This window comes from Nilaparvata lugens, chromosome 8 (assembly GCF_014356525.2).
Source record: "Nilaparvata lugens isolate BPH chromosome 8, ASM1435652v1, whole genome shotgun sequence".
NCBI classification, from domain to species: Eukaryota; Metazoa; Arthropoda; class Insecta; order Hemiptera; family Delphacidae; genus Nilaparvata; species Nilaparvata lugens.
In genome coordinates, this window is record NC_052511.1 from 26120963 (window position 1) to 26134343 (window position 13381).

At 35.1% G+C, this 13381-nt stretch overlaps 1 protein-coding gene across 5 annotated transcripts in view; it reads right to left on the reverse strand.

Moving 5' to 3' along the window:
• LOC111055207 (unconventional myosin-Ia) overlaps nt 1-13381 on the reverse strand; it is a 126221-nt gene that overhangs the window by 92783 nt on the left and 20057 nt on the right. For all 5 annotated transcript variants that reach the window (XM_039434362.1, XM_039434361.1, XM_039434359.1 and 2 more), the window contains exon 2: nt 2480-2604. In XM_039434362.1, the coding sequence (XP_039290296.1) occupies nt 2480-2599 (120 nt within the window). In that variant the 5' untranslated portion in view covers nt 2600-2604. The remainder of the gene's footprint in view (nt 1-2479; nt 2605-13381) is intronic.

The window sequence follows — 13381 nt, forward strand, 5'->3', positions numbered from 1 at the left end:
TTTTTTTTTGGATTTTTAAATAGTGTCATGTCAATTCCAGAATTGCCAACATTTGAATGAAAAAAAAATTGTCTTATTTTGTTTCTTGTCTCAGCTGTTGAGGAAAGTAATCTACTATATAGTAACTTAGATGTATAATTCAAAATCCCTCTGGGCGTATTTTTGTGCTCTACAATCTGAGATCAGATAGAGCGCTCTATCTCATACGGTATAGATTTCCAGGTACACCTGACAACAATGCTCCTTGTATTGTGAAAAACACCTAATTTTTATCTTCAACCATCATCACGAACTAAATTGTCGTCACATTGATATTTTGCACAATGATATAAGTTCAAGAGATTATGTTCTACGAGAATTACCTGTTAGATGCACTTCATTTCAGTATTTCCTAGAGGAGAGGCGCGCGAAAGGACACCTCAAGGATCAAAATTTCAAACACTTATAACTTCTGATAAAATGCTCGGATCTCATCGTACTACAATTCATTTTTTTCAGCTCGTCAGTGCGGTTCAATATCAAGCATCATAAAGCTGTGTCCACACTGAACAAATGTTCGACAAACATGTTTGTTGAAAAAGTTTGGGCAAATCTTATTATGTTTGACAAACAATGTTTGCCCGGAGCCAGTGTGAACGCGTCAACAATCAAAATATTTGTAAGTGGGAAGAACAGGTTTTATGTTTTACAGCTGTTTCACAGCTGTCAACCCTGAAAATTTTTGGAAAACAGTAATTTTTTGTTTGACAAACAACGACTGCCTAAACTTTTTAAAATGTCGAACATTTGTTCAGTGTGGACACGGCTTAAGAGAAATTCGGTCGAGAAATGGAAAATTCATTGTTTATATCATCTCCCAATTAACGAGATGACTTGAAATTTGGAACTTAAGGTCCTTACACTATAAGGACGCGACACGAACAATTTCGATCAAATACAATTCAAGATGGCGGCTAAAATGGCGAACATGATGTCAAAAACAGGGTTTTTCGCGATTCTCTCAAAAACAGCTCCAACGATTTTGATCAAATTTATACCTAAAATAGTCATTGATAAGCTCTATCAACTGCCACAAGTCTCATATCTGTAAAAATTCCAGGAGCTCCGCTTCATCTATGCAAAGTTTGATTTTCGATTTCCAATTATCAGGCTTCAGATAGCCTACAATTTAAACGAAAAATTTCAAGTGGAAAAGATTGAGCCCGAAAATCTCTACAAATGATATGTCCAGTAACTTTTCCACTTATATTGAAGATTGGCTCGAGATTCGAGAAAATGTGATTATTCAAATGCAAACTTTACGAGAAAGGCGACTGTTGATTCTAGCAGACTGTTGAGGAGATAGCAGAATTGATCTCATCAGCTGATCAATTTTATATTTGATTATATTTCCAAAAAATCGACGCTGGAGAAAAATAACGACAAGGAAAGTTGTGTGAGTGCGCCACAACAGATTTTTTAAATAAAAAATATAGTTTTTCCTATATTTTTCTTTGTTCTTGATCTTGACAGTCTCTCATGCCATTTCTCTGGCATAATATTCATACATATTTATATAGAATTCATTCATATTTATATCAAACTATGGTGTTTGACTCGACTAGCCACGAAGGGCTGCGTGTATTTACTGATATACAGTATTAATTTGAGTATGAATTCCTGATACGTCAGGGCTGACCTATATCAAACTATAAGCAAACTCCCAACAACATTGAATAGCTCATGAATGAATCATTCGAACACTATTACTCTACCAACTCATTAATACTACGTTGAGAAATCCCAGTTATATTCATAAGCTGAAGCTACAGTTAATTGAAAATTTTCAATGCAATATTAATAATTCACATAGATCTATTGATTAATTACATTATATTAAATACAGTTTAGTACAACATTTGAGATTCAATACTTTGAATAGCGATTGTGATGTATTTACATGATTATTGAATTTTAGTAAAATATGTTAGTATTATGATGAATTTTTCTGATTGAATCTCACAATCTGGGGGTGAAAATGTGATATTATAGTTGTACACGAGAACAACGGTTGAAGTTGTAGCAGCGAAAGGCAGCCGACCTTCAAGTAATAACCTTGAAGAAAAAACTGTCAATACTGCTCAGTCTCATGACTGAACCATGTTTAGCCACCAAAGAAGAGACTACCGTAGTAAGTATACTACCCGCTTCTACACTTTACATAATTTCGTCAAGTATTTTATTTAATTTATTTTTCATATTATCTAGAAAAAACACAGATCGGTAGAGAAAAACCAAGGATACCTTTGTACCATTTCTCTCCCAAATTTAAATAACATTAAAAAAGTCCAAAATAGGGACTAAATCATTTAAAAAGACATAGATTTCAATTTTTATTTATATAACTTCCTACTGGATTCCCCAAAATTCCATACGCTAATAATAAATTTGCGAACATGCCGAACGATTAGTATGAATTGTAGCTAGTTAGTGTACTCACATAGATGTGGTCTCTCTTGAATCGTTGATGGAGGTTAGCGATGAAAGAGTCTTCGGTCAGAGGGTCGAGAAGCACAGAGTCCCAAGCACCCACCTCTTGCTCCAGACTCAATACATCCATCACCCCTGCACAACAAACAACACACAACTCATTTTTATCACATGTATTATTTCCAACTGTATCATGATGCGATATTGTATTATCATATATATTTCATAATGTTTATGCAATACAAGACGATCAGCAAAACCCATAATTTGAGAAATGTACAGAGACCCGGTTTCACCAAGCTCGGTCAAAAAATTTGCACATGGTTACGTTTTACACTTATAGTCGGTGCAAAATTACTTTTGACTTGGAGGGACATGCGCAGCAGAGAAAGGTAGGTAGAGCCGCGATGTTACCGTTCTGAACCGACCAGCGTTCTCTAATTTCTAGTGACTGTTCATGTGCTCATGCTACACATGCAAAGTTTCCTGTCTGAAAGCACTCAGTCGACTGAGTTTAATCGACAAATTGGCAACCGCGCTTCTACCTATGACTCTATTCATAATTGGCTGATCTCCATTCATTTCTCTGCGCCGCATATTCCTCCAAGTAAAAAGTAATTTTGTACGGACTACGGACTATAGTGTTAAACAAGAATCTACGATTGTAACTATCGCCACAGAAATCAGTTGTGAACCGTATCTGATTTGACCATGTTCAAATGTCTTGACCGAGCTTGGTGAAACCGGGCGTGAAAGCTCCAAAGTTTTATACTAAATAATGACAATAAAGTTGTTGACATAAAATGTATCGATATACTGCTAACGTTAGCGTTAGAGTACAGCAGATTCTTCAGCATGCTCACATTCTAATCTCACCAAAATTTATATTTTAATCATTCGTTTGAAAAAATAATTCTTTAGTTAAATTATGATACCCACATGAGTCTAATAATTATTCTTGGTAGGTAATTGGTTGAGCGATGATACAATAAATGCTAAAAGGTGAGGAATCAAAACCAAAATCGGTGGAATGATAACCGACTGAAAATTCAACGCTCTATGCTATACAGAGAGCATAGATTGTAATTCTACGGTACTTATTTCATTACATTTATTACATTCTATATTCTCTGATACTATACAAACCGCTTGACAATACTGTATTTGCTGATTATATTAATTAGGATTGATATTGGAAACAAATAATACCAGTAAAACTGGAAATATACTGTTATTGGTGTCGGAAGATGCCATACTCCCGCAACTGAGAAGAGAAAAATGAATTATGAAACTCAATATTACTGGAGCCAATAGAAAATTGAATAGACTTATAATGTTGTCAAAAATTTATTTAAATAAAAATTAATATTTTACAGGAGCATGTTTTCGTGTGTGCTCACATATTTTTTATTTCAATGATTTTTGACATTTAAAGTCTATTCAATTACGGAAAAGTTCCACAACATCAACATTCACGCTACAAACTTAATCAATAGAAAGTTATTGGAAAATTCACAATTAATTCGGAAATTACTGTAACTATGACTAAAACTCAAAGTAATACAGTGTGGAAACACTGCAAACTGGTATAGGTGAGTTTCATCCCTGAAAGTCGATAGTAATGAAAGTAAAGCAAACTACAGCGAATCTTTGCGAAACCTTTCCAAGAAAAACTTGGAAGAGACAAGATAGAAATGTGTCACCTAGTGGACGAAAATCCTGTTCCTTTTGAATTTTATGGTAGCTCACCCACCAAAGAAGGTTTAATAATAGAAAGTAAGGAAGGAGAGACAGAATGATAGAGATGGAGGAATGAGAACGCTGACAAAAGGAGATATTTTTCTTCCAGGAAGACTGCAAAATGATGGAAACGACTCAGCAAATCTCCACTAGAACGAGAATTTTCGATTAGGAAACCTTCTTAGTTTCATCTTTTCATACAATTATTGTCATTCAATTAACGACAATTTCAGTTCTAATGCTCCAGAACAATATTATGATTGGAACTCAACTAAAACAGAATCCACTTTTCTGAATTCTAATTCTCTTACTATATAATGTGGCTGACCCAATTCCTACCGAAGAAGCCAATTCACAAGGGCTCATTAACTTATAGGCTACTTTTCTCTTTTCTTCCATCTCATCTCATTTCTTTTGTAGCGCATGGAATTTCATTCTGTTGTGTGAAAAAGAATTTTGATAGAATTAAAACTTAGTACAGTACTGTACTGTATTTTATTTGTACAGTACTGTAAGCTACAATACTGTAGCTTATTGTGTTTTTGCATAAAAATAAACTTTTCATTTCAATTAAATTTAAAAGAAAGTATACATACATTACATGATCAAATATTAGTATAATATGGTATAAATATTAGTATAACATGTGGAAAATTAATGTTGATTTGGATACAAATAATTAATGTAAATGAAATACGAATATTTCGTATGGAATCTTAATTATTGATCACCCAGTTACAAATTTTATATCTCTTCCTAATCTAATAAAATACAGGGTTCAAACAATCTTAATCTCCCCGTTTGGGAATTCCCGTTGCAAACAGGAAAAAGTTGCAAGGATTATTGCAATAATATGACGGTTTCGAAACACTTCAGTTCAATATTAGCCAAGTACAAAGTGTTGCCGTGATGCACTTTGCCAATTGAATTTATCAGGCTTCTTCCGATCGAAAAGGCAGAGTTTTTCTTTGCTACAGATTGAGGAAAAATCTTATTAAGTGAATTGATAACACCCATCACATGAACACCAACACCTCGAGTCAAACCGACTGTTGGTCACTTGTTCATGTGAAGGTAATCTATTAACATTTTCTTTTATTTTCAAATTTTGCTCAAATTTCTAATGGTCACATTAGGTACGCCACACTCATTATGAATCTGGATTAAGGTCTAACACAGACTGGAAAGACAGTTTGTTGGGCTTATTTATTTATTCATTTATTTACAAAGGCAACTTTCTAAAAGTATTGTAAGCCTAGGTGAAGATGAGGGAATGAATGATAATACAAACGTTCTAATTAATGATAATTTAAAATGCTTATCGAGCTAAAATTAATCAAGATCAAGATTGAGAAATTACACCCTAGTTTAATGACAAGAGAGTAACGACATTCTTAAACAGAAGTTTTGGACTAAAGCCTGGTTTTGCTTACCATTGTGATGTTCGATCCTGCCAATGATCAATCTTCTTTATTTTTGATGAATAGATAGATTCTTATTTTGATGTGTATGTATTGTGCAGTAATCGTCCTCGTGTTAAGTAGAAACATATTTTTTCAGTAAATAGATATTTTTTGATGATCATATAAGACACGTGGTAAACTAAGTTGCAGCGTGCATGTTATAAGGCAGTAGAAGTTAATTTTGCGAAATTTCGAGTCAATTTCTGGGCCACTCGCAGAGTTGCCCCAAGGGACGGACTGGAGTAATTGAGTTATACATCAGCATCAGCATGTTGACGGTCTCTATTTAGCAGGCTGCTCCCGACCATCTCTGTTCAGCAGCTGGCTGCTCATACACATTGTCTTTACACCCTGTTAATATTACAGTATCAATATTGGTTGTGCTCTACACAATACATTTTCACACACGTTCGCTTCTGTTTAGCGGGCAAAACACCTTTGCATTCAACTTGAACTTCCGTTCTCTTCCACATGTTGCTGACGATATTCTGTTTCAACAAGTTGCTGCGACTTGTTGTCATGAGAATAAGTCGGTAAGAGTAGCTTGGAAGACGATTTCACTCTGAATATTCTAAAATGAAGTGACTGATAGGCAAAAGTCTTGGCTCGAGCATTAAATGGCTATACTATACAATGGGCCATTCACTTTTTCGTAGTGTCCTTGGATGAATTTCATAGATTAATTATAAATAGAGTGATTATAATAATTATAATAATAAGAGTGATTAATAAATAGTTTGGATTCGATTACAATATTTTCTATCTCAATGATACTAGTAGTTCTATGAACAGTAGACCTCACGCAGTATTCTCATCCACAAGTACCTGATTGAAACTATAGACCTTATGGAAATACAGCAATAGACTGGCTTCTCCACACATCTGTGTAATCACTTGTCAGCTTGTTTATGATGAATAATTCTATAGTCTGATTTTTACTCTAATGAAGGAGGCTACTCGTATGAAGGAGGCTCCTTTTTCCTTTTATATTATCCTTGAAATGCAAAATTCCCTAAAACCTTGAAAACCTTGACGAGCAATTAAATAAGGAACATACCTGTAAAATTTCATGAAAATCTATTACCGCGTTTCGCCGTAAATGCGCAACATATAAACATTTAAACATTAAGAGAAATGCCAAACCGTCGACTTGAATCTTAGACCTCACTTCGCTCGGTCAATTATACATTGGTAAACAGAGAAATAGTATTTTATAAAAAAGTTGGCAAATTTCATGAAAATCTATTACCGCGTTTCGCCGTAAATGCGCAACATATAAACATTTAAACATTAAGAGAAATGCCAAACCGTCGACTTGAATCTTAGACCTCACTTCGCTCGGTCAATTATACATTGGTAAACAGAGAAATAGTATTTTATAAAAAAGTTGGCAAATTTCATGAAAATCTATTACCGCGTTTCGCCGTAAATGCGCAACATATAAACATTTAAACATTAAGAGAAATGCCAAACCATCGACTTGAATCTTAGACCTCACTTCGCTCGGTCAATTATACATTGGTAAACAGAGAAATAGTATTTTATAAAAAAGTATTATAATAAGGATTTTTAACGCACGAATTAGATGTGGAGTTAAGACACAAGTGAGCGAGTGTAGCAAGCGAACGCGTGTCTTAAACATCTCACAGTAAAAAATGGAATTGGAATGAAAACTTCAAAAACTTCAAATACAAGACACACTGACAACTTGACAAACTGAAAGCATGACCAACTGAGAACTTAATTAGCTAAAAACTTGATAAACTGAGAACTCGACAAACTGAAAACTTGATGAACTGAGAACTTGATGGACTAAAAACCCAACGAATTGGAAACTTGATGGAATGAGAACTTGAGATGCCAGCATCAGAAACCATGTTATAATGTTCACATTATAGTATAGTATTGAAAATCCAATTCGAAAAGACCCCTGTCATGTGGTTGATTGTGATTTTGTGATGACATAACATGACCGTAGATAAAATATGTTTTTAATACTGTATTCTCGATTCCTCTGTGATGTACTAGTAAAGTGTTTGAAATATCCTCATGAAATATATAAATAAGCGGCATTTGAATTACAGTATTAAAATATTATAACCGTCATTTGCTACTATTATTATAGTTTTTATTATCAACAAAGAAACTGTTAATGGAGACAACAAAGATGAAGATGTGGAAGGATTCTGATTATCAAAGTACATAAAATAATGAGATTATCATTTCGTCCATGTCAGGTTTGGAATGAAATCTTCATTGAGAGAAAACCTTTTGGACTCAACTGCAAGACCTATGTAATTAACAAACGAGATGAGAACGAGCACAAAGTCTCTCTTCAAAGCTTATCCAACAAAGGTAACATCTGTTGTGAAGTGAAGAGGGTAGGAAGAGAAGAACCGGTAGCTATTCGCTCGCATTGGTCTCACGTCAGTGGCTGAGTATCCGATTTCAAACAGATCGCCCAAACTGAGTGGGGTGGAACACAGATTATTTACAATTCGTAAACCAATTAGACTGGCCAGAAAGCCCGCCCACCTTTCGACCATTCAATAGGCAGAAAGTGCTTGGGGCTTGACTTTTGGCCCCAATTCTATCCAAGTATCGTTTCAATTAGAACTAAGAAATGAAGAAGGAATGGGATGTAGTTCACAAACTGTAGTTATATTAAATATACACAAAAAACGTGAGTGATAAATTGTTGATGACTAAAAATGGTGTTGATTGAGATTATGAATACTGAAAAACTTGAGTATTTTACATTGTTAAATTCATTTGTAGAATTCTGAGACATGCGCTGCAAAAACTATATTTTTAAAACTATGTTCTCTAAAATTGCTCGAGTTATATCTATAACAGATTAGATTGGTAACTATGTTTCAAATGATATTCAACTACGAAGAAACAGCAATTATTGAAGATCAATTCATGATCCCTCTCTTAGTATTTTATTTATCAAATAAAATGGCATCAAACTTGAAAATCAAACATCTCATTCCCAACAAGAAAACGCCAAGTTTCAGAAATGATTAGGTTTCGAAGACATCTTGTCTCACATATTTCACTCACTATCAACCTAATTACAGTACATCATTCACTTAGAGCTGCACAAGGAATAGAACAAGATGAAGCACAAAATTGGAACCAAAAAAGACTAGGTGTGGATAAAATAGGGTGGGAATCCGACAGGGTTTAAGGTACACCTCGTTTACTGTTGTCTATGGTGGCAGTTCTTTGGAAATGTTCCATAGACAAAGACAGAAGAACAAGAAAGAAAAGGATGAGAAGGAGTGATAAGAAGAAGAGAAGAGACAGTCATGATAGAGTCGGAGAGTCGACGTTAACAGAATCAGAAGAAAGGACAAAAATAGAAAGAGTGACAAGGAGGGAAAGCGAGAATGATAGTGATAGGAGCAGCCAAGCGACGCACGATCAGAAAAGCGGAAGGAAAAAAGTGATAAGGAGAAGAGCGAAAAACAGTGACAAAGGAACAGAGTCGACGAGGTCAGAAACATCGCAGGGGAGGAGGAAAACGGATAAGGAGTGATTAAGAGAGAAAGAGCGACCGATACCGGGACATACATCGATTGCGCCCAGCGGTCAAATGGGAGTGATACATAGCTCCTATATACACGTACACTGTTTACGTCGTGACGTCATCACTGCTAGTCACATTATTTGTCCCGACCTCTCCCTCTCTCTCTCTCTGTCGAAGTAATAACGATATATACTTTCCGATAGCCATCTGCTTTATAACGACCATTCCTTCCTTTTCAAATCTAAAATCCATTGATTTATCTCGACTTTTGAATCATGAATTTTGAAATCATGAATATATGGAATTTCCAGCTCTGACAGTATTTTGAACCGGTAAACAACCGGGAATCCCCCGGATTGTCATAACCACATCACTCCATCACTTTTTTCGAAAATGAGCACATATTGACTCGTTCAGTCTGTCACCATGAGTGAGAATAATAACAGTGGTGATATGTTTGCTATGAATTCCGATGGATTCCGTAAACAACCTTCTACATGTTTACATCCTACCCAAAGATTTAAGAAATTTTCATTCAATCAACATTGTTTATAGTTTATTACAGGCAGTTCAGTTTATTACAGTTGGACTGAGAGAGAATTGTGCCATGTCATGAGGTCATGTGTGAGCCACAAGCTGGTTGAAGAAAGAGAACTTCTCACTGAGTAGCTGTAGTAAATAGTAATGGAACTGATTAAAGACACAGTTAGCTCCAGCTACAATCTTGTTACAGTTTACGGTTCTTAAAGTTGATAGATTGTAAATTACATCTAATGTATGAAATGTAAATAGGGTGTACTGCTTTCTCATTTACAAAAGCTGATTGAGGATGACGCCCCTGGTGAGAAATTATGAGGACTAAGGACACTTCTCCATACTAACTTAACATGGTGGAAGAGTGCAGACCGGTCATAGGAGTGTATCTATGTGGAGGACGCATGCCTATCTATGTCAGTCAAGGCCCCCTACATGGCTGGGCTCTCAACTCAGGGAATGACAGTCCTACACAAGGAGGGTTAGCTTGCTAAACTTAAATCAGTCGGTTGATACATTCTACCATCATTGATGGGAAGAGGTTCTGCAAGAATGATTTGTCCATCAACTTTATACCATGTACAAGATTTGACAGTAATCAAAGTTTCAATGATACAGTAAATCGAATAAATTGAAGGATATGGTACTTGTGAATCAATAAAAGTTTCTCAAGCTTCGAAGATGGGAAAATTGTAATGTTTTTTTTCAGGATTGAGTTAAAAATGTTTTGTGGAAGATAACTGAAAATCTACATCACTCAAATAAATACAGTTCTTCGAATTGTATTTTTATCAATCTGAACTTCTAAACGTTTCTTCGAGTAGATGAAAGCTTAACGAGTCAATCCCCATCCGTTAAGTTGTTTAGGCTAATGTATGGATTTTCTTTGATAATTTCACAAAACTTCAATTTTGATTCTTGGAGTTGAGAGTAAATCATTTCACGAGAATCTTTTGCTAATTTTATTTGAGTTTCTGGAATATCATCATGAATATTCAGGATTGCTACGGTCCATTCTCATTTACTCGTATAATTAACATATATCTTTAAACCATGAAGAGAACAATTCATCAACTTTGGAAATGAATATCTCCAACCCAACTTAATGGATAATTAGAATATTATTTGGGCGGATCACATCTCATACACGGGAAACGTGATTCCAACAATTAGGATTCTGCTTGTTCCGGGAAGGTGTTCTACAGTTGGTGCTAATCTTGATTAATAATTACAGGATTAATGGTTGATGAGAAGTTAGCCTCCAGGTTCATACCACTATCCATATCATAATCATATCATATCATATTCATATCATATTCATATCAATCATATCATATCCATATCAATCATATCATATTCATAAACACTACATTTGCTCGATTAACTAACTAGACTACATCTGTTAATGTAGATATAAAAAAATTCAATCTATTAAATTGTAGTTTACAAATTTCAACTTCACTATTAGTGAGTTTGATATGGAAGGTAATTATTGTATGAGGTGACATATAATTTAAAGTGCATTACATATTATTTTACACCATTAGCATGCACTAACTCTTTAAAAAAAGGACAGGTTATAATATGCGAATCGATATATTAGAATGTACTTTTAATATGATATTGAAGAATGCAGAGTACTGGAAAAGAAAACCGATTTATAAACTAACTTCGATATGATTGACACTTGCATGCTAGAAATGGGATTACTGCATCGTCAAACACATACATTTCCCCAGTTACCTATGCATTATAATCACAACTTTCTAAGCGATAAATGCTGTTTCTAAAAATTAATAAGAAATTGAAAAATAGTTAAAAATTACTGTATTACAGATACTAAACTAGAGAAGGCCTTATAGAGTTATAGGCAAATGGCACACACAATGAGTGGTGACAGTTTATATGAATAAAAGCAGAGACCAAAGACGGGAATGAAGGAAGTTGGAAGGTTTCGGTACGTGGAGGAAGAGGAGGGGAAATGGGGAAGAAGGAGGAGGAGGAGGTGAAGGATGAGGATGAGTGGAAGGAACAGGAGAAGAGAGAGGAGGAGGAATTGATGGGGAGGAGTCGGAGGAGGCAGCAGTCTCCACTCTCCACTGCATTGACCGACATTGTAGACACAACGTAGCCACGCGCGCACACACGCACATGCGCATACTCACAGCAGGAGTGAGAAAGTGGAGTATGAAAGTGTAGGGAAAGTTTGTGGTGAGGGTGGAAAAAAGGGGTTGAGACAAAAAAAAATAGTTCGAGTGGGGGAAAACAGAATGGTGTAGACTTCGTTCATGTATATCATCACATTCTAGAGCTGGATAGAGGTGAAACATAGACAAGAAGTGAGAAGAGAGTTGGAGAATTCAAGGAATTGAAAAGAGACGAGGGAAATGGAAGAAATATGCAAGGAAATATGAGAAAAGTTTAGTAGGGAAGAGAAACAAAGTTCTAGATAAGAGTTGATGATCCTAGACTTTTAGGGTAAAGATCGTAGAAAATTTATTGTGGAGAAACTGAAGACAGAACAAGTCAAGTGGAATATGTTGGAGGAAGACTATCAGAGTGTGAGGAGAAAGAGATACACTACCGTATCGAAATTAATAGAGAACAATATATTGGTTGAGGGAAAGGCAGATGAAAGAAATAATAGAGGGAAGATAAGGCGTAGGAGGAGGGGGAGGAGAAGACGGAGGAAGTAATGGATGAAGTAGATGAGACTTGAAATTTTGAGTGGAAATTAGAACCACAGGGAAACGAAAAATCTCATACTGTAAAGACAAAGGGGAAACAGACAAAAAGGGCTGACAGAGATTGAGTGAAATTGAGAATGAAAAGAGGGAAGAAAAGTAAAAAATGAAGAAGGAAGATTAACAAGAAAAAAACAGAACGTGGAGGGAAACATAGGAAAAGGTGAACCACAAAAGTGGGAAGCATTAAAGGCGAAAACGATATTATGATGTAAGATTGAGAGAATGTAAGAGATTTTTTTGATGGAAGAAGGGAATTGAAGGGAAAAATAAGGCTGATAGATAAAATAATGAGATGAGGTTTTGAAACAAACAGATTACCTAATTTACATTATACCCATTAGAATAAGAAAAGGAAGCAACTGATAAGACTAATCGAAGTTGAGAATTAAATAAAGAAGCAAGACTCAGCAATAGAAAACAAATAATGATATTGAATAGTTATTTGTATATCTAGAGTGAAAAGTACGACGTTTTCTCCCTGTGGGAAAAAGTTTGAAGCCCGAGGCGAAGCCGAGGGCAACAATTTTCTCGAGGGAGAAAACGTATTTTTCGCTCGTGATGTACACATTTTTCCTCCATCTACATTTTTTTATAGAAACTGCAAATAATATCATTTTAATAACTTACGTATTGGTGACAATGTTTCCTAACAACATAACCTAAAATCTGAAACCTAAAAACCGGTCGTCTGATTGGCACTGCCGATTGCGCTATCTATCGGCAAAAGTTGTAACAATTATATCAGATGGGCGTCTACCAAAAATGGCTGACTCCAGATCACGCGGTTCAGATTTGAATTGCAGATCAAAAATATTTGTTGGCTGGTATTTTGAATAGAATAAAATATTTTTTAAATTGTATAAATTTTTATCATCTACTAATATTAAGAATAT